This window comes from Panthera leo, chromosome B1 (genome assembly GCF_018350215.1).
Source record: "Panthera leo isolate Ple1 chromosome B1, P.leo_Ple1_pat1.1, whole genome shotgun sequence".
Lineage (NCBI taxonomy): Eukaryota > Metazoa > Chordata > Mammalia > Carnivora > Felidae > Panthera > Panthera leo.
In genome coordinates, this window is record NC_056682.1 from 64936022 (window position 1) to 64961694 (window position 25673).

A 25673-nucleotide genomic window follows, 5' to 3' on the forward strand; every position below is an offset into this window, starting at 1 on the left:
CAGAATGAAAAGAGGATAAATAAATCAAAAATATAAGTAAGGAAAACAATGTCCAAACTGAGTATGACAGACAAAAACATAGAAAATACATTAAAAAGTGCAAAAAACGTGTGACATAGTAAAATGGTCTATCATGTGTAAAGTTGGAGACAGAGAGGAGACAGACAACAGGACAACAGCAATATTTGAGGAAATAATGTCTAAGATTTTTTTTCAAAACAGTTCTCATGATGAAGAGCTGAGGAAAATCTCCTGGCTCTGAAAGGGGAAGGAAAGACTATTCGTTGTGAAAAACACTGAGAGCATTCTACGTAACAAGAGCTATTCTTTAAGGGAAAATATTTAGCAGAGCCTTACCCCATGTGGGGAAGAACATTTCATGTCAGTCCACTCTAGTCTTTCTGTCTCACATAAAAGGGGAAACACAGGAAAGGTAGTAGTCCAAGAACTTAGATCCAGTAAGACTGAGAGTTCATCATAAGATTATAGAATGCTTCTCCTTCCCCACACCTTACCAAATGCCAACAGTGCTCCAGTATAATAACAGTGGGTTATTGCTGGAAGGGGTGCAAGATACAGACTCTTTCTAAGGAGAAGTACTTAGGGAAGTCAAAAGTCAACAGGGGAGAAACAAAAGAGGACACTCAAGGGATTGGAAGTCTCAGGTACTTACAGCTACAGAGACATTAAACACAACTGAATTCCTTTTTGGCTTTTGCCAAATGCATTACAAAATGAAAAGAATGTCAGTCCAGTTAAATATTGTGAAGATGGGCAAAAATGTTCTAAATTATCAAGGAAATATGCTTTGAAATATGCTTTCACATCTGCTATTATTCATTCATAACTTAATTCACTCTAAATGTATAACGTATATTGTTTATCTTATGGTTTTGCGATGACTCTTTTTCAGCTATTACAGTAATTAAAATCAAATACCAATATAATTGTAAATGGCTGTTAAAAACATAATGAAAAATGTGGAAGGTGACTGGATATTTGACATCATTAAGGAATTTTTGTTAGTTTTTCTTTGTTAATGTGATTTATTTTTAAAATGCATATCTTCAAGGAATACATATTCAAATATTTACAGATGAATTTTATGATATCTGGAATTTGTTTCAAAATATTCTAAGTTAGCGGTTGGGGAATTAATACATAAACCAAGACTTCTACGAACTGATAATGATTGAAATGGATGAAGAATACAAAGGGGTTCATTTTAGTATTCACATTATTTTTCTATTAAAAATTTCCTTATTTAAAAGGTAAAAAAAACCCTTAATTTAGAACCTCAGCTTTTCTTTTGAGAGAGAGAGAGAATTCACTAGCATGAGCAGGGGAGGGGCAGAGTGAGAGGGAAAGAGGATCCCAGGCAGGGATTATTATTTTCAAATAATAAAGCTTATTCAATAGCATTACACTAAGTTATTACTAAAACTGATATTTGACAAAAGTAAAACTTTTTGTGCCATTAATTTAAAAGTTTGTATTGCTTTTAAATTTGAATTATTTAACAGTATGCTTTATTTTATCTAAAGTTTTATTTAAAATTCTTCATTTTCTAATTTCTATTTTAATGCACTTAATATTAATATGGTGTATGCATATAGTTTATAAGTAACTAAATATGCATTTTTTGGGCACACATATTCCCAAATCATTTTCTGATGATGTACTGTAGTGTTTCATTTTATTTTGCTTTTTAAAGTCTATTTATTTATTTTGAGAGAGAGAAAGAGAGAGAGCATGAGCTGGGGAGGGCTAGGGAGAAGGAGAGACAGAATCCTGAGTAGGCCCCCCACCAACTTTCAGGGCAGAGCCCGACATGGGGCTCAATTCACCACCATGAGATCATGACCTGAGCCCAGATCAAGAGTTGGACACTTAACCAACCGAGCCACCCAGCCTCCCCTTTGCTGTATTGTAAATATTTGTGATTTTCTGTATATTATGATGTTTTAATATCTTAAAAACAGAACAAAAAAACTTGTGGGGACAGACTGCCCTTTAGGGAGCTAGCCAATTCTTGGAGATAGCAAAGGGCCCAGCCAGAAGCATGTCTTTGTTATGCAAACTAAGCTATCCAAAATCAAATCTCTATCTGGCACATTATACCCTGGAGGCAATATTTTTCTACCTTAATCATCCCATGGTCAAGTGCAAGGCAACTAGGGACTACCACCGCTGGCCCAAACCTGCCAAAATTATTCCAATCAACCAATCCTAAACTGTGCAAACTGTCCTCCTTGACTCCCCAGGGAAACCCCAATAAAGACTGTGGCCTACACCTTCCCATCCTTCCCATCACTCCTGCTTCTGCCTCCTGACCATCCTGGTGGCTTTCCCACATGGTCTTTGTGGCATGCTATGCCTCCTGTCTGCAGAAACTGTGAATATAATAAACGTTGCTATTTCCTCAGCCAGTCTTCTGTGTCTTCTTGTAGTACATCTGTCTGACCATCTCTTAAAAAAGTAGAAAACTGGTGCACCTACAGAAAAAAAGTTTGGAGATCTCTACCCTACAAGTTGTCTAGTTCACGTTCAAGCACAATATAAGACTTTCTTTGAAATATTCCAATATGGTTTTAAATTCACCCCCCTCCCCCGCCCCCTGCCGCAAAGAAGCTGACTACATTGTTGATTTATGCTGTTTGCAACAAACAATCTTTAAATTGGCAATTCACAGGCCAGAGAAGAATAGACAGAGGTAGTAGGGTCACTGCTTTTACCTTTAGGTATGACACAAAAGTGTTAAAAAGTGAGTTAATCATTTCCTGAGAAATACTGAAATGTTTCTGCCTACCACCATCAGTGCACCACAGTGTCTTTGACAAAAGGACCTCAGGACCTTTCAGGCAAAAGCATCTTTTCTTCACTCCATCATTCAAATTTACTTTCCTCATGATATACGCAGTAAATAATCCAGCGATTGCCATCGTCATTTAATTCAAAGAACTGAGCAAGAATGACTCTGACATACTTTAATTTGGAATCTAGAGGAAAATAACGCATTTCCTATAAGAACTTCTTGTCGATCATTAGTAAATCTCAACAAGGCAGTGTGAAAACAATTTTCTCTGATTTCACAGACAAACCACCAAACATCTGTTTTTACTGCTTCTTTCCCAAATTGGAAATAATGGCAGCTGCAGCATTCTAACTGGCTGGCTTGTGAAATCGTTCAACTATTGACTGACCTCTGTTTAACTTTCATGTCGCTTTATTAAAAAGGAAATTTTTTTTGGAAGAGTACAATCAATTTTAGTAACTTCAAGATTGAATTATAGATAACAAATTGAAATATTCAACATTAGCCTGTGAACTGAAATTTAGAAAAAGAGGAATGCAAACCCTGGCTCAGACAGAACTGAAAATAAACAAAAATGAAATGTAAGAAATTTGTCGAGCGTATTACCTTTACACCCTGCCTGGGTATAGCAGTTCCAAAAATAGTCACAGTTTCTCTTTTCTTATTTCCTAAAATTTCAGCTTTATTTAGGGACAACTAGCATATAAAATTAACTCAAGACTTATGGATGCTGTCTTCTTCTCTTATACTCCTGTGTCTGTATTCCTGCTAACTTGATTCAGATCCTGCTCTTTGTCAAACAGCAAAAATTCAACTGAGTAAATTTGAAGATCTCACTGGCTTTGTTCAGTGACTCAAGAATTAAGCAGCATCCCATCTAACAAGTGGAAGGGAGCTCCTGAGAAGCTGTACCAATAGAAGACTATTACACGTAGAAGAGGGAAGACCAGATTGTTTCATCTTCCTTTTGAGGATGGGAAGAGTCTGTGAGGCAGATGACCTTATTAGTGCTGGTCAGGATGTTCCAGACTGACCAGTTAAGACTACATTCCTGGAGAGAAAGTGGAAATTGCAATTAATTTAGATATTAAGTCTTGATTTGGTGACATGGGCTTAGCACAAGTGACTCTATTTTGGGAAACTATTTTCTTTTTAACAGTTTCCCCCTTTTGATCGGATTCTCATCTTAACTGAGGGATGTGATACAAATATGAAGCATTAGCAGCACCTCAGCTACTGCTTGAAATTTTCGTTTGTTCTTTGTGTGCTACCTATAGGTCATGATGTTTTTGCTTAATGCCTGTAATGCTCATAGGTCACAGAGGTTCACAATCTTTAAGTCGGTCATTCTCTTTGTTCCTTTTATGATGTTCCAATCTTAAGGAGATCATTTGACTGCTGGTTAGTGGCTGAAAACGTGCATTAAAAGCTTCTGAGAGGATACAACACACCAGGGACATTATTATGATTATTACAAGCAGAATAATTCCCAATGTTTGAAGCACACTTCAGAGCCATGGTCCCCCAGACCCAAACTAATCAAAATCAAATAAGTCAAAGACAGACCTGCTAAAGGAATTATCCTTGTAAGCCAAATGGCTTGCTCTGTGATTGTATGTAACTGAGTTTTGACTTCCTCAGAAGTGTTAATCCAGATATAACAGGTAGTATTAGCCACAACACAGAGACCTCTTTACTCAGCTAAAAGATAATTGAACAACTTGGAACAGAACAACATGGAGGCAGAATAAGACCTATAAATACAGAGAACAAACGGATAATTGCCAGAGTGAGTAAGGTAATGAGCAAAATGGGTGAAGGGGAGTGGGAGGTGCAGGCTTCCAGTTTTGGAATGAAGAGTCATGGGAATAAAAGGTACAGCACAGGGAACATATTTACTGATATTGTAATTGTGTTAAATGGCGATGGATGGTAGCTACACTTGTGTGAGCATAACATATAGAACTGCTGAATCACTATGTTGTACACTTGAAACTAATGTAACATTGTGTGTCAACTATATTCAGATAAAAATAAGATAAATGTTAACATTTGCTTTCAACAAAAACAACAACAGCAACAACAACCGCAACAACACTTTGGCCAGAGAGTCTAAGGATCTTTGCAGAGCAGCAATCACCTTAACAGTAGATTCTGCAATATTTACAAGATTTACATGATTTCTAATCATAAGGTCATTTACATTTATTCCTAACCAGGGAAATAGAACCCTGCCAAAGAAAGTGAATCCTGAATCATGAATGCCTTCTGGTAATTATTTGAGATCATGTGAACGTGAAAAATAGTTGGGTTAATTTTTATAAAGTTTTTGAAGATTTTTATGAATGCTTAATTTATATAAGGGTTTGATTTTCTTAAAACTAACTAAAAAGAGTTCTTTTCCAAATTAATTTTGGCAATACCATTCAGAAGTAGAAAATATCACACATCTACAATCTACAACACACACACATATACTATACATATATATGTATATATGTATATGTATATATGTATATGTACATATGTGTATATATGTATTCGTACATACGTATATATATGTATGTATATTAAACTGAGAGACAGACAAGAGAACTTACAGCTTCCATACACACATTTCCCATTAGCCCAAATTCCAAATTACTTTTTTTTCTTTTTTTGATAAGAATTACATCCATGCAGTTTGTATTTTAATATTTATATCTCAAAGTCTCAAGACTTTTAAGAGAAATAGAAGAAGTTTGGGGATTGGTAAGAAAGAATAGGTACATTTTGAACTTCCTCTAGAGTCGCATTTCTAGTTTTTGTAAAGATTTGTAAGATAACGACAGTTGCTCTCAATTCCTCAGGAAATGGGCTTGCAACTTAAATGGCCTGATAGGTTGATCCACCCGTAAATCTTTTCACAGGGGCTTTAGAAAGTTTTTCTTTTCCTCTGAGTATATCGTTTTATTTTAACTTGGGGAGAAGGCCTAACAAAAAATTTTTTTTCTATCAGACTCTATAATTTGACCAATTTTTTGACCACAGAGCTACTTTGTAGTTTTTAGCTGGAACAAACAATAAATATTTCTGGCAGTATTGAACAACCTCTTGCACTGAGGAGGCGTTCTCAAAGATGGTGCAAAAGATATTTTATTTTCCTCTTTCTGCTAGGTACTACAGCAGAGATCCAGGAGAGCTGACTCTGATAAGGATTCTTAGTCTTAACTGGCTTCTGCCAGTTTTCCTAGGATCTCATCTGTAGCTCCAGTATATTTACCAGAATTTGGCAAGGTTTTTCATTATTTTTAGTTTTAGTTTTCCCTTGGCTATTTGAGAGAATAACAGCAATTTATCAGAAAATTCCTCCAAGTCAGGTAAACTTCGGGAGGGACCCATTTAGGGTCCCAGCTTTAAGGGTAGATTTGAAGGCATAAATTGTTGAAAATTTTGCAGAGGCCTTTTGAGCACAATCTTTTTTCCAGAGTCCTCACTGATAACAACTGAGACATTAATCCCTGGGCCAGTATTTTAACAATGGACCCCAGGAGATTGTGATATGGAGGTGGAAGGAAAAGTGTTATTTTATTTTAGGTGTCTGGCCTTGGAGCTGTCATAGCTGTAAAGCTAATGGTTTGGTAAACTTTTGTTTATGCTCTTGTGTCTTTAAATTTTCATTAGTCTTGGGGCGCCTGGGTGGCTCAGTCGGTTAAGCATCCGACTTCGGCTCAGGTCACGATTTTGCGGTCCGTGAGTTCGAGCCCCGCGTCGGGCTCTGGGCTGATGGCTCGGAGCCTGCTTCCGATTCTGTGTCTCCCTCTCTCTCTGCCCCTCCCCCGTTCATGCTCTGTCTCTCTCTGTCTCAAAAATAAATAAACGTTAAAAAAAAAAATTAAAAAAAAATAAATTTTCATTAGTCCTTTACAACTAATTTTTTAATTAAGCTATTTTGGAATCTTGAAGCCTTTGGAAGCTTCCATATACCAATTAAAATAGGTATCCCAGGCGCATCTCGGTGGCTTAGTAGTGAGGGCCAACTCTTGATTTTGGTTCAGGTCACAGTCTCTCATTTCGTGGGTCTGAGCCCTGCATCAGTCTCTGTGCTGGCAGCACAGAACCTGCTTGAGAGTCTCTCTCTCCCCCTCTCTCTGCTTCTCCCCTGCTTGCTCTCTACTTCTCTTTCAAAATAAATAATAACTAAACATTTAAAAAAGTAAGTATCCCATTCTGTTTGTTTGATATGGGGACCCTTACTTTTAAGTATACTTAAGTAAACAATCTTGTCTAATAGGAATATTCCGCATAATGAACATTATAATTCTAGGTTGTCTTTAGTAAAATTTTGTCATTTTGGTGGCTATTTAAAGCTTCCAGGAACACAGTTCTCAGACCTAACATGAACAGATATGCTAAGAAGATGGTGTGCTTGTTGAACTTTGAGATTACTATATAATTACTGTTATTGTTATTATTTTAGCTAAGCCTTTGGGTCACTCAAGCCAAACTAATACTTACGAGGGATGTGCCATAGGGTTGGGGTTGTGTGGTGTTTCACAGTGCACCTCATTCCACACAAATTATCTTGAGGTTGGTGGGTGACCTAGGGTCAATCTAATCCATTGTGTGACCAACTAATCCTCACATAAGAGTCTTTGAAATAGGTGGCAAGTGCTCTAAAACAGCCTTTAAGTTCTCAACTTGTGCCTGCCATTTTTCGTGGCCTTTTTCCTCTCAAGATTCCCATCAGCAATTAGCCTCTATCTACACAAACCCAGGCAAACAGACACATAAGCCTTAATAGATTAGCAATAACCAAGAGAATGTTACTGCTTCTTGGCCAAGAGAACAGCTTGTGTATACCACCAGCAAATCCCAGCATGGATTAAGTCAGCAGAGTTCAGTAAATGGGGATTGTGCACTAAAACTGGGGAAAGATATTCCAAACAACTGGGGAGTTTTGGACTGAACCAAGGGCTAGGGACTCAGCTTCCAGTGGAACCATTTGACAAAGCTGATCTGCTAAGCCCTGAAAAGCCAATTAGATCAGGATCTCAATGTAAAGACAGTGGAGCTCAGAACCAATTGGACTTACCCATGGCTCTCATAAAGAGCAAGAAAGACGGTGAATTCAAAGAGGTTCACAGAGCACCATGCCTATGTTTTTCATTGTCCCTGAATGCCATCAGAAGTTTGCTTCAGATCCAGCTGCCACCACCAAATCCATTAAACAATAAAAATTCAATGCAGTAAATTTGAAGGTCTAAACAGCTTTATTCAATGATTCATGAATCATGTAATGTCCCATCTAGCAAGCAGAAAACAGCTCTGAAGACCCGTACGAGATGGAAAGCTGTTATACACAGAAGGGGAAGGGATTAATTCATCTTCCTTTGGGGAATGAAAAAGGGTTTATGTGGCAGATTACCTCATTAGTGCTGACCAGAAAATTCTGGACTGACTGCTTAAGACTACATTCCTGGAGAAGGTTGAAAGTAGAATCAGTTTAGGTATTAAGCCTTGGTTTGATGACATGGGCTGAGCAAAAGTGACTCCATTTTGAGCCTATTATTTATTTTTACACCTTGATGCATAGATAAACTGAATTGCAGGCAGCACTGCTCACAGCAATGTGTCCTTGGGCAAGAGGTTATTTGAGGTTAAGTAGAGGTTCTGAAGCAATATTAGTCCAGGTTGTTTTGAGCTATGTTGGTGGGATAAAGGGACAACATTTAAAAGTGTCAAAAGTGCAATATTAATGAATGCTAAGTCTGATGAGATGGGACTACAAGAAAATTACATAGAATTTACCAGAAGAGTAAAGAGTTAAAGATAGATTTACAGTATGGTTTGTGTTAAGCAGTTCAATGTGTTACAGACACCACCGCTTTTTTTGAAAACTTCTTTAAGGCTTTATTTCTTATTTCTATTTTTAATTGTACGGATATATATTTGGATTTTTAATTTTCTTGGAATAATTTCAAAATCATAGAATAGTTATAAGAATAGTACAAAGAGAGGTGTCTGGATGGTTCAGTCGGTTGAGCACCCAACTCTTGATTTCAGCTCAGGTCATGATCTCATGGTCATGGGATCAAGCCCTACACAGGGCTCTGTGTTGAGCATGGAGCCTTCTTGAGACTCTCTCCCTCTGCCTCTGCCCCTCTCTCCTGCTCATGCTTGCTCTCTATCTCTCTCTAAAATTAAATAAAGAAATAAATAAAGAAGAAGAATAAAAAAAAATAGTATTAAGAACTCCCACTGACTCATTACCCAGCTTACCTAAAATTAACATTACTGTAATGGCACAATATTCTGATGTAATTTGCTGCCAGAAACACAGCATTGTTTTTGTGATATCCTTGCAAAATAAATATATCATATGAATCAAATAATGAGAAAACATCAGATGAACCCTAGTTAAGAAACATTCTTCAAAATAAGTGCCTTGTTCTCCAAAGAAACAATTGATTGTTACGTACAATTGATAATTTTCTTGTGTTTATACGTGAAATGTCCTTTTTATAAGAAACACGCACTGAAATATTTGAGGGTAGAGAGGCATCATTTCTGTCACTGACTTCCAAGTGGGGCATAATGTTGTACACACATGCACAAACAGATGCAGACGTATGTATACACACACATGGGGTGACAATGAGAATATGTACTAAAATGTTAACATTCTGAGACCCTTTTTCACCTAAAGCCCTAAGCTTGCTGTGGAAGCTGCCTTGCCAGGAAAGGCACAATCACTCACTCCTGCACCATAACCACAAGAGTGCAGGGTTTGGAGTGTGCTTGAGGAAGCCTAAGGCCGTAGCTATGCCCCCTCTTGTCCATAATCTAGCCAGTGACTGAAGCTGAGTGTCAGGACAGAGAAGCAAGGCGATATGGAAAAGTAAGGCATAATAAAGAATGAAGAAAAACGAGATTAAGAAAGTGCAAGAGCAAGAAAGTGATGAGAACAAGGACACTAGTTCTCTGGTATGGGTCAGGAACTCAGTCGTTCACTTTGCAGCAATTTGCATCTTTCTTTGCATTACCTTCAGCTCTCAGCAAAGCATGCTTTTCTGGGGGATTTTGAGGGGTGTTTGGCTTTGGTCATAAAGGAGTACAATGTAGTGGGGAACTCTTCTAGGTTTGGAAGGGCAGATGGCTGGGAAAGTCTGGGGGCTAGGACTAGGTAACTGGTATTTTGAACACAATGGACTCGAGCAGTGTAATCCAAAAAATGAACTTTATTTCTTCCACTGTGCCATTAAATCTGCCCAGGGGGACAATCCTTCTATTTGTGTGAAAACTCAGTCTCTCTGACTTTTCTGGTCACTCTGCAAAAAGAGAAAGTCCTATGATCTTTTAACATGGCAAACATAAAAATAACAATGTGTCTCACATAATAATCAAAATTCTAAATTTTATGTCAACATAAAATCTTCACACTTCTCTCCAACTGAAGACTTCTTTGAGCTGGTTGCTGACTGTGGGAAGCAGGACATGGTTTTCCTTTTGTCTTTTATCCTGTCCTAATATTTCTCCTCCTTTCCAAGGTTGTTATCATGCTAGATTTTTTTGGTCCTTCCTGTGTTGATGAGAAATGGCAGAGAGAAAAGAGGGAAGGTGGATTGAGAGAGGGGGTGAGAATCACAATAATCCATCAACTTTATCCTTCAACAGTTTTTTTTTAATGTTTATTTACATTTGAGAGAGAGAGAGAGAGAGAGCGCACGCTTGAGTGAGGAGAGGGGCAGAGAGATGGAGACAGAATCTGAAGCAGGCTCCAGGCTCTGAACTGTCAGCACAGAGCCCGAAGTGGGGTTCAAACCCACGAGCTGCAAGATCATGACCTGAGCTGAAGTAGGATGCTTAACCGAATAAGCCACCCAGGCACACCTCAACTTCTCTTTCAAAACCTCTTCATAAAATCCTGTGTCCGTCCTACTTTTTTATATCTTCATTGTGAATAAGGGAAATTTAAGGTTTTCATGAATGAGCATTGGCTGTTTCCTTTGAAATTCTGCCTTCAAGGAAGTCTAGCACTTTCTCAAAGGTAGCACCACTTGTATTCTGGTGCTTTGTTCAAAAGTTCCAATTTAATATCCTGTTAGAACCATATCATGGAATATTGGTGTCTTAGTCAATTTAGGCTGCTAAAATGAAGTATTGTGGACTTGTTAGCAACAGAAACTTATTTCTCACAGTTCTGGAGGCTTGAAGTATGAGATCAAGGTGCCAGTTTGCTTGGGTTCTGATGATAGTTCCCTTCCTGATTGCAGAATGCTGACTGCTTGTTTTAATCTCACATTGCTAGAAGAGCAAGGAAGTTCTCTCAGGTCTTTAATCCCACTCATGAAGGCAGAGCCCTCATGACCTAATCATCTCCAAAGGCTTCACATCCTAATATCATCACATTGGGGATTAAGTTTCAACATATGAATTCTGGGGGCATACAAACAATTAGTCTATAGCAGCAGGTATATATGAATTCTATCTTCAGGGAAAGAGGTAATCCTATAATCATGCTTAAAAAATTTGTTTCCCTGGAGACATTCTTCAAGGACCTAATTTATATGGTCTATCTGGTTGTTCTCATAGCAAAGGGCAATGGGAATGCATACTTGTCTTGAGAGAGCTTTCAACCCTGAAAGCCTGACATCAACTGGCATTCTGAGTGAGATGCATTAGGGTTTGGAGGACTTTAACAGCCATAAAAACAGGGTCAGAAGATGATCTAATGCAATCAACAGATGATCATTTTTAAGGGTCAACAATAATGTATGTGGAGTCCTCAGGGCAGTCTAAGATAAAGTCTATAGTTCCAGCTCTCAAGACCACTCAAGTATCAGAAGATCACATCCAGTATATTTTGACATATTTGAGAACAGTATGTTGAATGTAGAAATAAAAAACAATGTCTAGCCCAAGAGAAGGAAAACCAGCCCAACTTTCCCTGTCTCCTTGCTTTGCTTAAAATAGTCTCTGACAACACTGTCTTCATTCCCATCACCTATTGGGTGGTTGCTTTGCAATTTTGTTTTCATGTCATATTTAGGAGTTTTCTTTTATCTTAAGGAAATGGTGAATTACGGAAAGATTTTAAGTCAGAAAAATTATATGATCATATTTGCATTTCAGACATCTCATTCTGGCAAGAGTGTAGCGCATGGGTTAGAGACAGGTGAGACTAACTACTACATCAACAGTTAAGAGAGAATGGAGGAAAAGCCAAAAGTAAAACCAAGAAAATGAAAATAAAGCAGAAAGGGGGAAAATAGAAGAATGGTACCATAGATGCCACAGGTAGGTGGAGGGAGTGATAAACAGCTTATAATCGTTATGTGACAAATGTTACAAAATCTTATTTCCATTTAACATGCTCCTAACCATACATGTGTCTATTCATGTCTTTTTTTTTGATCTAAATTTTTTAAAATATTTTTTTTTCAGAGAGAGAGAGAGAGAGAGAGAGAATGGGGGAGGGGCAGAGAGAGAGACCAAGATAAAGAATCTGAAGCAGACTCCAGGCCCTGAGCTGTCAGCACAGAACCTGACATGGGGCTCGAATTCATGAGTTGTGAGATCATGAAGTGAGCTGAAGTTGGACGCTTAACCAACTGAGCCACCCAGGCACCCCTATTTATGTCTTTTTAAACACTGAAATAAACAGATCAATCACTGTTATATTCTATAAAAATTCCTGAATTCAAAAAATCTGAGAACTAAAAGCAGACTATATGAAATCACAATTCTATAAAAGGTCTTAAATTTCAAGTTGTTCTTTTTTTTTTTTCTTTTCTAAATCTTTTCTTCAAATGAAATCTTACTTGAAACCCAACACTTGTAATCCATCTGGAATGCCAATCTCCGCATTATTGGCTCCTGATGCACTCTGAGGTCTATCAAGGTCTGTTCTTGTGACCATTCATCATTTAAAACTGAAATTTATACTGTGAGTTCCATGAGCTCTAGGGCCATTTCTGTTGTATTTACCACTTTATTCCCAATACCTAGCACAGCATGTGACACAAAGTGGTGTCTGATGAATATTTATTGAATGAATGAGTGACGAAAGATCAGACAGAGAAAATGACATGACTTGAATTAAGTCACACAGCAAATCGATGAGGTTCAGACTTAGTATATAGCGACTGGGTAGGTACCGGTGGCATTACCAGAATATGAAATAAAGGAGGAGAAATAGAGTGAAAAAGGATGCTGAGGTCAGTTTTGGATATTAGAGTTTGAAGTGCTTTGGGGGCATCCAGGTAGAGGCATCAACAGACAACAAACTGTTAAGTCTATTTAGTTTAGACTCAGTGGTCTAGCTCTTCAACTCCTCTTGCAAACGGCTTTCATTTGTTTCACTTTTAAGCACTGTGTTTGTCCAGGCATGTTTCCCACCGTCACATAGCCACCAGAGCAGAGTTGCCTCAACTTTATTGTACATGCAAATCAACATGAGGAATCTTCTTAAAAAACAGATTCTGACTCAGAAGGTAGAGCCTGAGCTTTGGCAGTCTTAACAGGCAGTCTTAGTAAGTTTCCGTGTGATGCCGAGGCTGCTCATCTACATTTTGAGAAGCAAGACCCTGCAAATCAGTGAAAAATGGCACGAAGAGTTGGTTGGCAGTTTGTTTTTCTCGTTCTGTAAAATTTCACAATCTTTATAATAAATAGAGATGGGGAACTTGCAAAGTTTTATTTGCTTTTCAAATGAATTTCTTCTCATAAACTTTTCTTTTGCACTTCAAACAATATGTTTAGGTGTTTTACATGTTTGCTTTATAATATAATGTGACTGTTAATTCATAAATTAATTCAAGACAAATTTTCTTAATTTAGTTTTATTTTTTTGTTATTTTATGTATGTATGTATGTATTTACTTATTTATATTTTATTCTTAGGAGAGAGTATGAGCAGGGAAGGGGCAGAGAGAGAGAGAGAGAGAGAGAGAGAGAGAGAGAATCTCAAGCAGGCTCCACACTACCAGCTCAGAGCCCAACGCGGGGCTCGATCCCACCAACTGTGAGATCATGACCTGAGCTGAAATCAAGAGTCCAATGCCCAACCAACTGAGCCACCCAGATGCCCCAATTTTTATTTATTTTGAGAGAAAGATAGAGAGCAAGGGGTGGGGGGGAGGGCAGAGAGAGAGGAAGACAGAATCCCAGGCAGGCTCTGCACCATCAGCCCAGAGTCCGATGCAGGGCTTGAACATACCAAAGCGAGATGGTGACCTGAAGTCAAGAGTGAGAGGCTTAACTGACTGAGCCACCCAGGCGCCCCAGAATTTTCTTAATTTTAATAGTGATCCCATAAACTGCTTATTCTTTCTAGGAGTTTTTTTTAGCTGTTAGCCTCAGGCTAAGATTTCAGGCTAAGTTTAGCAGCTGTTGGAAGTAAAGCTGTTAGAGAGGCAGGCTCTGGAAGTAGGTAAATTCAAGACATTTTGAAACATTCAAGTACTTATAAAAAGTACCAATTGCAAAATAGTAACATAGTTTAAATCTATGCAGAGGTCTAGTTATTCTTATCCTGAAACATGGAGACCATCCCAACTGGAAAACAAAAAGATTTTTATGAGAAACCAGTAGCCTTTCTTAGATATCATTACATTCATCTAAATTGAATGAATGACTTAGGCATCATCTGTACTTTTATCTGTAAGTCATTTTTCTTTTAACGTGATTGCTATACAAAACTTCATTGTTTTCTTTTTCATTCTTCCATTCAAAAAATCTTTTTATGATTCGTTATGCTTCTGGGCACTGAGAGACAGCTGTTGAGTCAGATAAAGATCTCGAGTTCACAGAATTAGTTTTGTAGGAAAAGAGACAATAAGTAAATAAATGTGATCGTTTCATGTGAAAATATGTACTACTAGAAAAATAAAAAAAAGAACAACCAACTGGAGTGGTTCAAGGGTGGTATTCTTAGATTGGGTGGTCTGGAAAGCCTTATCTAGGGTGTAATATATGAGTAGAGAAATGAGTAAAATGAAGACATGAACCATATTTTTTTATTTTTTTAACTTTTTTTTTGACGTTTATTTATTTTTGAGACAGAGAGAGACAGAGCATATGAACAGGGGAGGGTCAGAGAAAGAGGGAGACACAGAATCAGAAGCAGGCTCCAGGCTCTACGCTGTCAGCACAGAGCCCGATGGCAGGGCTCGAACCCACAAACTGTGAGATCGTGACCTGAGCCGAAGTCGGACGCTCAACTGACTGGGCCACCCAGGCGCCCCAAGACATGAGCCATATTAATAAGAAAAGATAAGAGCAGAGTGGAACTGCCATATACCAAGAGTAAGCTTGGTGTGTGGAAGGGAGATTAAGACCAGTGAGATGACGGGCACAAGAGAGGAAAAAGCAAAAGAAGAATGGAAATGAGAGAGATAAGCAGCAGCCAGATCAAGCAGAGCAGGGAGTATGGATTTTATTCTAAGAGTGACTGCAAATATTTAGAGTTTTTAACAGAAAATTACATGTAATTTCTCTCTTCAGCATTTCCATCTGTACATTCCACTACTATAGTACATGCTTCTATAATACATTTCTTCACTAACGTTATTTATCACTTATTTCCAACATGTCTTTTCTACTAAACTGTTAGCTCCTTAAGAGCAGGGACTGTAATGATTTATCCACCTTCTTGTATGCCCAGTTCATAGTGCAGTGCATAATATATGGAAGGGCTAAGTAAATGATTACTGAATGAACAAATGGGTATTTTATTTGTTCATAAATCTCTACTCCTGGTTGTAATCTTTCTATTGAATTCTGGTCTCATACTTGCAAATGCTACTGGCATTTTCAATTAACTGTCCAATTTTTTTTTTTCCTCAAGTTCAACTACAAACTCATTATTTCATTCCAACTTCTCCATATTTATTGGTTTATATCAACTTCTTTCTAGTTTCCTCAGTTAGAAATGTTAGAGTACTGGGGCACCTGGGTGGCTCAGTCTGTTTAGGGTCCAACTTCAGCTCAGGTCATGATCTCTCAGCTCGTGGGTTCGACCTTGTTTTGGGCTCTGTGCTGACAGCTCAGAGCCTGGAGTCTGCTTCAGATTCTGTGTCTCTGTCTCTCTCTGCCCCTCCCCTGCTCATGCTCTGTCTCCCTCTCTCTCTGAAAAACAAATAAACACTGAAAAAAATTAGAAATTTTAGAATACTTTGATTCTTCTGATATTGGGAATTTTCTTTACTTCATTGACTCTAGCACTGGTTCAGACTTTCATTATTTAACCTGGAACCATCCAACAGACTTTTATCTGGCTAGGACATTCTGACTTAAATTTCTTCTCTTTTCACATTGACACCACATATCTCTGCAAGATCATTGTCGCTGAAGTGTCATTTTATTCATAAGTTTGTTCATGTTCTATTTATCAATGATTTTTCACACTAATGTGTTTGATATGTGGCATTTTCTTGTATAAATCCTTAATTAGTGCTCACATGAACTATATGAGATAGTATTTTTATCTCCATTTTATAGGTAAGGAAAATGAGATTTTGGTATGTCAGGCTACCTGCTTAAGGTTACTTTTTTTTTTTTTTTTTTTTGAATGAGAGAGAAGGAGAGAGCACAAGTGTGAAGGGGCAGAAAGAGAGCAAGAGAGAGAGAATCCCAAGCAGGCCCATGCTGACAGTGATGTGGAGCTCAAACTCACAAACTGTGAGATCATAACCTGAGCCAAAATCAACTGAGCCATCCAGGAGCCTCCAGGTTACTATTACACCAATAAGGAAATGGTAGGGCTGAGATTTGAACACAGGTCTATTTAGCTGGGAGAACTAAACTTTAGTTATTGCATTCATGAGTGGTATCTCAAGCTTAAATTCCTGCTTGTCTTTGGAGGTTACCCATGATACAGCCTACCAGTCTTACTGAACTTCTTATGACTGCTGAATTTGCATCCTGCATTTCTCATCTTAAATGTTTTTCTAGTTATCTTCTGGGCATTGACCTTTTTACTTCAATTACATTGTAAGCTCCTTAAGATCAGATAGGATGTATTACTCTTACGTTTCTGTGAAGGTCTGCTAATGTGGCGTGCACAGGATATATTCTCAGTAAAAAACTGACAAATCTTTAGCACAGTCCTTGGCACATATGCATGCTTACTAAATGGTAACAATGATTATTATTTATTATTCCTGAAGAGCTGATACATTAAACTGAAGTTCTAAAAAGATAACTATAGAGAAGCTTGGGTGGCTCAGTCAGTTAAGTGTGCGACTCTTGATTTTGGCTCAGGTCATGATCTCATTGTTTGTGGCTTGGAGCCCCATATCGGGCTCTGAGCAGAGCCTGCTAGAGATTCTCTCTGCCCCTCCCCCACTCACACTCTCAAATAAACATTAAAATTTTTTTTTGAAAAAGATACCATCGAATTCCGATCTCTGCCTCAATCCTAAGAAATTTTTGCTTACCTTCCTTATGATCTAAACAGTTTTCCATGCTAAGTTTGTTCATTTTAGTCCCATCCTACCCTTTCTATTAAGTGGCATCAACTACAATATAGATCTCACCATAACATCAACAAGCAGCAACATTCCGTCAACTATTACTGCTCTTTTTGAGAGTGCTTTGAAGAAAAACAAGGAATAGTTGGAGTAATTTTTTTCAGATGATTGTTAACGCGCTTGCTATCTATCTATCGATTTAACTTTAATGAAGTTTACTAGAAGTGTCTGTTCCAGACTTCTGGCTCAAGTTTCTTACTTACAGTGACTCGTGCAATCAGGTAACTCCCTTGCCCTACAAGCCCTCCTTCGCATCTCAGCTTGAAGTTGAATTGTCCCAGATGCAATAATTGGAACGTCCAGCCCCCCGACCCCACGGTGCCCGGGGACGCAATGAAACGGAGGGTTTAGGGCCCCGCGGGTCCGCCCCGCCCCCGGTGAGCGCAATCGCGTCCGGTCACGTCGTACGCTCCCCCGGAAGTGCCGCTGAGTAAGCGGCGGGGGCGTGTCTCCAGGCAGCTAGGCGTGCAGTTAGCCAGAAACGCGGGAAGTCGGGCCTGGCGCGGTTACAGACGCGAACCCTGTTGTTCTGTCCTTTTCCCGAGGGACCCGCGAGCCTCTCTGAGTGCCCTGAAGGTGAATCCGACTGGGTCTCCGGCGCGACGCCATGGAAGTGGTGGAGGCCGCTGCCGCTCAGTTGGAAACTCTGAAATTTAATGGCACCAGTTTGGGAGATAGCCAGGGTCAGGCGGTGCTGTCTCCGAGCTGTGTACCTGTCCCAGACCCTCGGCCGCCACCACAGTCGAATGAGCGGTCCCCGGACACCGGCCAGGCCGCGGAGGCTCAGCCTGCAGAGGAACAGCCGCCAGAACTCGCGCCGCAATCAAGGCCAGAACCTCCACAGGGAGGGAACTGCGTCACCGGCTCAGGCCCCGCAGAGCAGGCGCGGACCCCAGACTCTCTAGAGACCTCGGACTCGGATTCAGACTCGGACAGGTCCGGTGCCTAGGGGTCCCGGATCTCCGGCGGGTGGGGGGAGGAGCGAGGCCAGGGACTGAGAGGGTTCTCGCGTGGGCCCGGGAGGGAGGGAGGGAGGAGCGGTAGCTAAGCTTACTGAGCACGTGTTGACAAGTAGCTCGGACCGCCCATTCCTCTCTCCTGCAAATCGCGTGGTGAATCCGAGATTAATAATCAGATCCCTCTTTCTTAAATGTGGTAGTCTAAAGGGTCCTATGTATAGATCGTAAAAAAAAAAACCTGAGGATGATGGATTCGATAACCAGTTTGGCGTGTGTCCCTTTACGTTTATGATTTTGAGTTTTGGCGGATCTTCAAACAAACAAACAAACAAACAGGTTTAGAGTGTGTTTTTTTGAGCCAGATGAGTTAAGGAAGGACCAGTTACAGGATTTCAGACATTTCCCGTTTGGCTCCTGACAATTTTGTTAATTCGTAGAATTCTTGCAGGGAGCACGTGTTCGTGAAATTAGGGAAACGTTGTTATTTAGCATTATTATATGATCTGGATAGATTTTATAAAGAGGTGTTTTTTTGTTTTTTTTTTATAAATATGACACATGTGGTGAGAGAGGACTTAAGGTTGTAGGATGTTACTAGACCACACTGAACGTTATCTACACGTATTTGAGTGTCATGTGGGATACTGAATAGGTGAATAAAATAGAGAGAGGGACCAAAACTAAAACTAAACACATCAATACATAAATTAGAGGTGGTGAGAATTACAGTGAAGGGACAAGTGAGACATTGGGAAAGTAATAGGAGAGGCCAACCCTGTAGGACCCTGTAGCCATGTTAAAGTTTTCATTCAAAGTGTTAGAGAAGCTTTTGAATTTTAAGCAGAGAAATGGCATTCTCAGGTGTATATTCTAATAAGTTTTGCTCTGTGGAGAAGGAATTGAACTGGATTCAAGAGTGAAAGAAGAGGGGTGCCTGGGTGGCTCAATCAGTTAAGTCTCCCACTCTTGGTTTCAGCTCAGGTCATCATCTCAGGGTTTGTGGGTTCAAGCCCCACATCGGGTTATGTGCTGATAGTTTTGAGCCTGCTTGGGATTCTCTCTCTCTGCCCTTCCTGCACTCGCTCTCTCGCTTTCTCTCTCTCAAATAAAGAGTGAGAGCAGAGAAGCAAGAGTGGAACAGTGGTTGGTGTGGAAGTAGTTGGAAAGATGTTGCACGAGTCCATGATGTGACCATTGTTGTCTGGGTTAAATATTTTGAAGTTGCCCTAATAGATGGGGCAGTGAGCTAGACAAAGAGACATTGGTGGTGCTGTTTAGTGAAGTGGGGAGTAACCTATCTGGGATGGGGGCTGGAGACAAATAAGGGTGTTTAATTTGAACAGTTAATTTGAGATTTCTTTGACAGCTAATTGTAGATGTCAGGGAAGCATGGGATAATAAGTTTAGAGTTCGGGGGACAATTCTTGACTGGAGATGTAAAGTTGAACATCAGATTACAAATAGGATTTAGTTTAACTTTTTATTACAGACATTTCAAATTTGTTGAAAGTAGAGAGTAATGTAATGAATGCCCATGTACTCGACACCACACTTAAACAGTTTCCATTATTTCGCTAATCTTGTTTTATCTTTTTTTTTAACCTGAGAGTTTTAAAGGAAATCTAAAACAGCATGTCACCTTACCTATATGTTCTTTACATTTCTGACTGATAAAGTACTTGTTAAGCAACCACCATGTCATTATCAGATGTAGTAAAATTAACCCTAATTCCTTAATATCACCTAATAGTCTATATTCATATTTTGCTAGTTGTCTTTTAATAGTTGGTTTGTTTGAATTAGAATTCAAACAAGATTCTCAAGCAATGCATTTGGATGTTATGTCTGTTTAGTCTCTTTTAAGTGAACGACATTTTTTATTTAATGTTTATTTTTGAGAGAGAGAGAGAGAGAGAGAGAGAGAGAGAGAACAAGTGGGGGAGGGGCAGAGAGAGACGGAGACACAGAATCTGAAGCAGGCTGCAGGCTCTGAGTTTTAGCACAGAGCCCAACACGGGGCTTGAACTCACTGGGATCATGACCTGAGCTGAAGTTGGACGCTTTACTGACTGAGCCACCCAGGTGCCCCAAGTGAAGGTCATATGTAAAGCCGTGAAGACAGAAGAAGCCACATGAGGGTGGAATACCCCCTTAACATAGTGGATGCCAAAATATGGAAGTTTTTTGAGGAAGCCAGTGGGAACCATGTCAGATGTTGCTGAGAAGTTAATTAAGATGACAGAAACACGTCCATTGGACTTGACAACATGGGGAATGTTGGTGATCTTGTCAAGGAGTGGTGGTGATGGAAGCCATTTTGGGGTAAAGACTGAATGGGAAGTAAAGGAGCAGAGACAGCATGCGGTAACAACAACCGTGTCAAGAAACTTTAAGGGGAGAAATGAGGCCATAGCTGGAGGAATTCAACAGAGGTAGTGTAGAGTTTTGATATGCTGATGGGAATGATCAGGGATAGAGGGGAAGATTCCTGATAATAGTAATAGTGGGAAGGAGTTCACTGGTAACAGAAGGAAAGACCATACTTGCCAGGACTAATGTCTTAATTTCAAGCACTTAATAGTCCATTGTTTTTCAATGAATTATGGAATAGTATGGACTGGCTGTACTAGGCAGTTTGAAAAGAAAACGCTGTACTAGACAAAGAAAGAAATAAGTGTACCTTTGGTGGGTAGGGGGTGGCTTCAGAGGAGGTAATATTTGAGTTGAGCCTATAAAGAAGAATGGAATTTTTCTGCCCTGGGGCATTCCAGTCAAATAGCACAAATAATGGCATGAGGTGTGAAAATAAGGGAATTTGGGAAGTTTTATATGCTTCTGGGCTAGAGAAGTGGCAGGAGATGGGCTTGTAAAGGTTATCAGGAACCTGATTGCAGAGGGCTCTGAAATACACTAGGAGCATGGCCTGTGTCTTGTACCCAGCATAGATTTATGGAGAAAGTTTTAAAGCTTTTCTCTGTTTAGTGTTTTCTTAATAAAGAAATGGAAAGAATGGTACAAACACACAGCTGTCATCTTGATTTAATACTTATTAACATTTCAGAAGTTAGTTTCAGAGCCATTTTATTTTTTTAAATCTTTATTTATTTTGAGAGAGAGAGAGGAGGAGAGCATCCCGAGCAGGCTCTGCACTGTCAGGGCAGAGCCTAACACAGGGCTCCATTTCACCAACCATGAGATCACGACCTGAGCTGAAATCAAGAGATGCTTAACTGAGTCACCCAAGTGCCCCATTAATGAGCCATTTAAAAGTCATTTATAGGTATTATGACACTTTCTCCCTGAATGTTTTCAGCATGCATTCTCTAAGGGGACATTTTCTTAACATAATCACAATTACCACACATAACAAAATTAATAATTCCCCAAGATCTAATGTCCAATCATGGATGGTTTTTTTCTTTTTTCTTTTAAGCAAGTGTGAACTGATTAGGAGGGAAGGTCATGAAAGGGTGAGGGTTAACAGCAGTAGAAGGAAGGGTTGACTGTAGTGGAAAGAGACTACTAGTGTTAACGCCAGTTATACAGTTATTACAGAAAGATAGGTGAGAAATGAGGACCTCCCCCAAATATGGTCATAGTGACAGTGGAAATGGGAGTGAGAAGTGGAGTAGGAGTGAAGTTTGCCATCTGAAGATAGTATTTTATCACTGTGAGATTGCATTAGCTCAAAATGATTCCAACTTTTCTACCTATGGTGACTGGATTGAAGACTAAGCAATGAAATAAAATAGTAGCTCAAGGAGAGAAGCAGGTTTAATAGGGAGAATTTTTTTTTTTTAAACTTGTTGCTAGTATGAGGTGAGTGTGGGTTATTCATACAGAGTGGCCAGTGTACAGCCAGAGATAAGGGGTGGAGCCTAGAATTTTCAGTATCAAAGCTGATGATTTAGGAGTTATCTATACAGGAGTGATGATTGAAATCATTGGAATGGATGAGGTTATCCATGGGAAGAGGACAAAGAAGAAGAAATGAGGATGGACTTTTAAAAACATAAAATGTGCTGAGGGACATAATCAGCAATTTAAGAAGAGGGTTACTGGTCGCTGTGGAAATCAAGGGCTAAGGGAGTTTTTAGAGAGTAGAGTGGTCAGCATGATTGGTAATTTTCAGGAGTTTCCCAAGTTGCATGAAACTGTGAACATTTTATTGGCAATTAAGTGATCTTCTGGTCATTGAGTAGTAAGAAAGGTCTCTTGTTCAGAGATTTCTTTTGTGAGTGATTTGTCACATGCATAATTACATTAAGACAAATGTGTGATGTGTGAGACTATTTTAATAAAAAGGTTTTGGGTTATAGCAGAGGTTTTGCAAATGTTACCAATGGATTAAAGTCTACTTTCCAAAAATCATAGTCAATTTCGAGATGCTAGCTTTTGAATTATATCAGCAACAGTAAATACATAGTAAAGTAGATATTTCCTAGTTGAACACTTGTAATTTAGTACTGTTTTACTACTGCTTTACTAAGTTTTCAACTTTTTCTCCCTACAGTGACACAGATTCAGATAGTTCAAGCTCCTCCTCGTCCTCATCATCTTCCTCATCATCGTCCTCTCGTCTGTCACTTCCTCCACTGCTGTCAGATGGAGAAGATGATTTACAAGTTGAGAAGGAAAATAAGAATTTCCCTCTTAAAACAAAAGATGAATTACTCCTTAACGTAAGTACTTCTGTTTGTTCTTAAACTTAATTTGCATGTTATAAAAGATGTTACGGTACTAATTCTGGTCTCATTTGGCCTGTATCTGCCTCCATAAATTTGAAGACTTCTCAGCCTGTTATTGGGCAGACTTTTGCTATGCCTTGTTTTTTGTTTTGTTTTTGTTTTTTTTTTAACATAAAAGCAAGGATTGATCTGGTTGCTAAGGTTTCTAAGGTTGCTTCTAACTCTAAAGTTTGAAAATTGTTCATGCTGGGCATTAACTTTAGTTTGCTACTTTTTTAAAATTTTCTTAGAAAAGATTTCATATGTGGATTTACAACCTTGGTGATGTGTGTGTGTGTGTGTGTGTGTGTGTGTGTTTGTCCACACGTCAGAAAATTTTGTCCAATAGTAATTGAAATCTTTTTTTTTTTTTTTTAAAGTTTATTTATTTATTCCGAGAGAGAGAGTGAGGGGAGAGGCAGAGAGAGGGAGACGGAAAATCCCAGGCAAGCTCTGCAATGTCAACTTTAAGCTAGCCGGATGTGGGCTCAAACTCCTGAACCATGCGATCATGACCTGATCTTCAGTCTGAGCTGAAGTCAGGCATTTAACCAACTGAGCCACCCAGGTGCCCCATAATTGAAATCTTTTTATTAATTTATTTATTTTTAAATGTTTATTTACTTTTGAGAGAGCAAGAGTGTGCATGCCCAAGTGAGCAAACACAGGTGGGGGGAGGGGCAGAGAGAGCAGGAGAGAGAATCCCAGACAGGCTCCACACTCAGTGCAGAGCCCAATGTGGGGCTCATTCTCACAAACCATGAGATCATAACCTGAGTTGAAATCAAGAGTTGGACACTTAACTGACTGAGCCGCCAAGGTACCCTTGAAATCTTTTTAATTGATTGCATTTAGAGGAGTAGAAAGTGCAATTAGATGGGTAGAGTTTCTTAGGACCCCTATTTACTTGAGGTTTGGGAACATTTTATTGTTGCAGATGGAGAAAACTTGTTCATTACAGGATGGTATTTATTGGCACCTGATAGGTTTGGTTTGTAAAGTAGTCTCGTGTGGTTATTTCCTCTTAAACTGTAAACCGTTCCTAGAAGGATGGTGATAGTTTGGTTGAAACCTCATGATCCAATAGAAATATCTCCTCAGAATTTCAGAATATAGGCTATATTGCCCCATGTTTATTCTCTCTATACCCTTATGTACTTTACTTATTGTTAATGTTTTTTAAAAATTTAATGATCACTAATTACAGTTATTATGTAATAACTTAAATCAATGAAACATTTTAGTGCAAGGTTTGAAAGCATTTAATTTTTTAATTTTTAATTTTGAAAACATTTTAAAAGCCTGGAGGTAATTGGGCACCTTTTTATGACCTACCAATATTATTTCTTTTTCTCTACTTGTAGTGAGAAATATCCTATTTTATGCTTTATGTATTGAAAACCGCTTGGATTTTTATGCAGCTTCATCAAACTACAGACATTGATATCCCTTCCTGGCCTTTTTATGCACAGGCTCTCCCAACTTATGACTATTTATTTTCTGAAAATATTGGGAGACTTCTTTGGTCTTTCTCTTGTATTTTGGTCACCTTTCTAAGTTTTCTCAGATCAACAAATAAAGGACTGCAGTACTCCTGTATATATATCATTAAAAAAATTTTTTTTTAATTTACTCATTTTTGAGAGACAGAGACAGAACATGAGTCGGGGAGAGGCAGGCTCACCCTGAAGCAGGCTCCAGGCTCTGAGCTGTCAGCACAGAGCCCAATGTGGGACTCAAACTCGCAGACTGCAAGATCATGACCTGAGCTGAAGTTGGACACTTGACCAACTGAGCCACCCAGGTGCCCCTGTATATCATTTTTTAAATTATCTTACTAGACCTGGAATTTTACCTTGTGAATCTCTTGAAATTTAATGCAAAATTTTAGTCTATATGTTTAAGTATTTTTCTTGGTATATTGTGCTCATATTTTCATCAGAAAACCAAAAGGGTCCATGTTTACACAGAGGCCAGGAACTACCTTCTGGAAGGCTGAGTTCATATCTCATCTTTGTAGCTTCCATAGTATCAGGTAGGGTGCTTAATAGATAATGAGTTGTCAGTCAAGAGTAATATATGATTGAGAATAAGAATGAGTAAGGGAACTGGCATTTTACATTCATTCATTCTTAAACTATTCTAGCACACCTGTCATATACTAAGTGCTATAAACAAAACCCTCCAGTTTCTGCTCTCATAGTGCTTGGTGGAGAGAGACAGAGAGTAAATAAATCAGAGACAAATATAATTTTGGAAGTGCTATTGAATTGTGAAAGTATGTTTGGTTAGTATCAGAAAATTACATGTTTGCTGGCAAGGTATGTTAGCTTTTGAAACTTGAACAGTGGGCCAGTCTGTTCCCTTTTGTGCCAGTTCTGAGGGATCTTTGGGAAGGATGGAAGAAGCAATTATAGTCTTTACTTTTCAACTTCGGATTCTTGAGTAGCTTTTCACTTTATTTTATATTTACATGATTAGGAAGTCAATTTATTGGAAATTCCTAGTCCTTTAGACTACTGCTACTAGAGTTGAGTGGAGGAATGAGTTCCTTGGTCTGCCATAAATCTTTGACTTAGGGCTGTGAAAGTATATATTAGGACTCCTTCAGGACTTCAGCTCTCAAGTTCAAGGGAGAAGAATGACTTGGCCCTGATGA

General features: G+C 38.9%; 1 protein-coding gene across 1 annotated transcript in view; it reads left to right on the top strand.

Moving 5' to 3' along the window:
* Nucleotides 1-17803: 17803 nt before the first annotated feature.
* The window catches only part of NAF1 (nuclear assembly factor 1 ribonucleoprotein), a 41671-nt gene continuing 33801 nt past the window's right edge, over nt 17804-25673 (top strand). The window contains exons 1-2 of the mRNA XM_042935150.1: nt 17804-18264; nt 22801-22969. Coding sequence (XP_042791084.1) covers nt 17936-18264; nt 22801-22969 — 498 coding nt within the window. The 5' untranslated portion in view covers nt 17804-17935. The remainder of the gene's footprint in view (nt 18265-22800; nt 22970-25673) is intronic.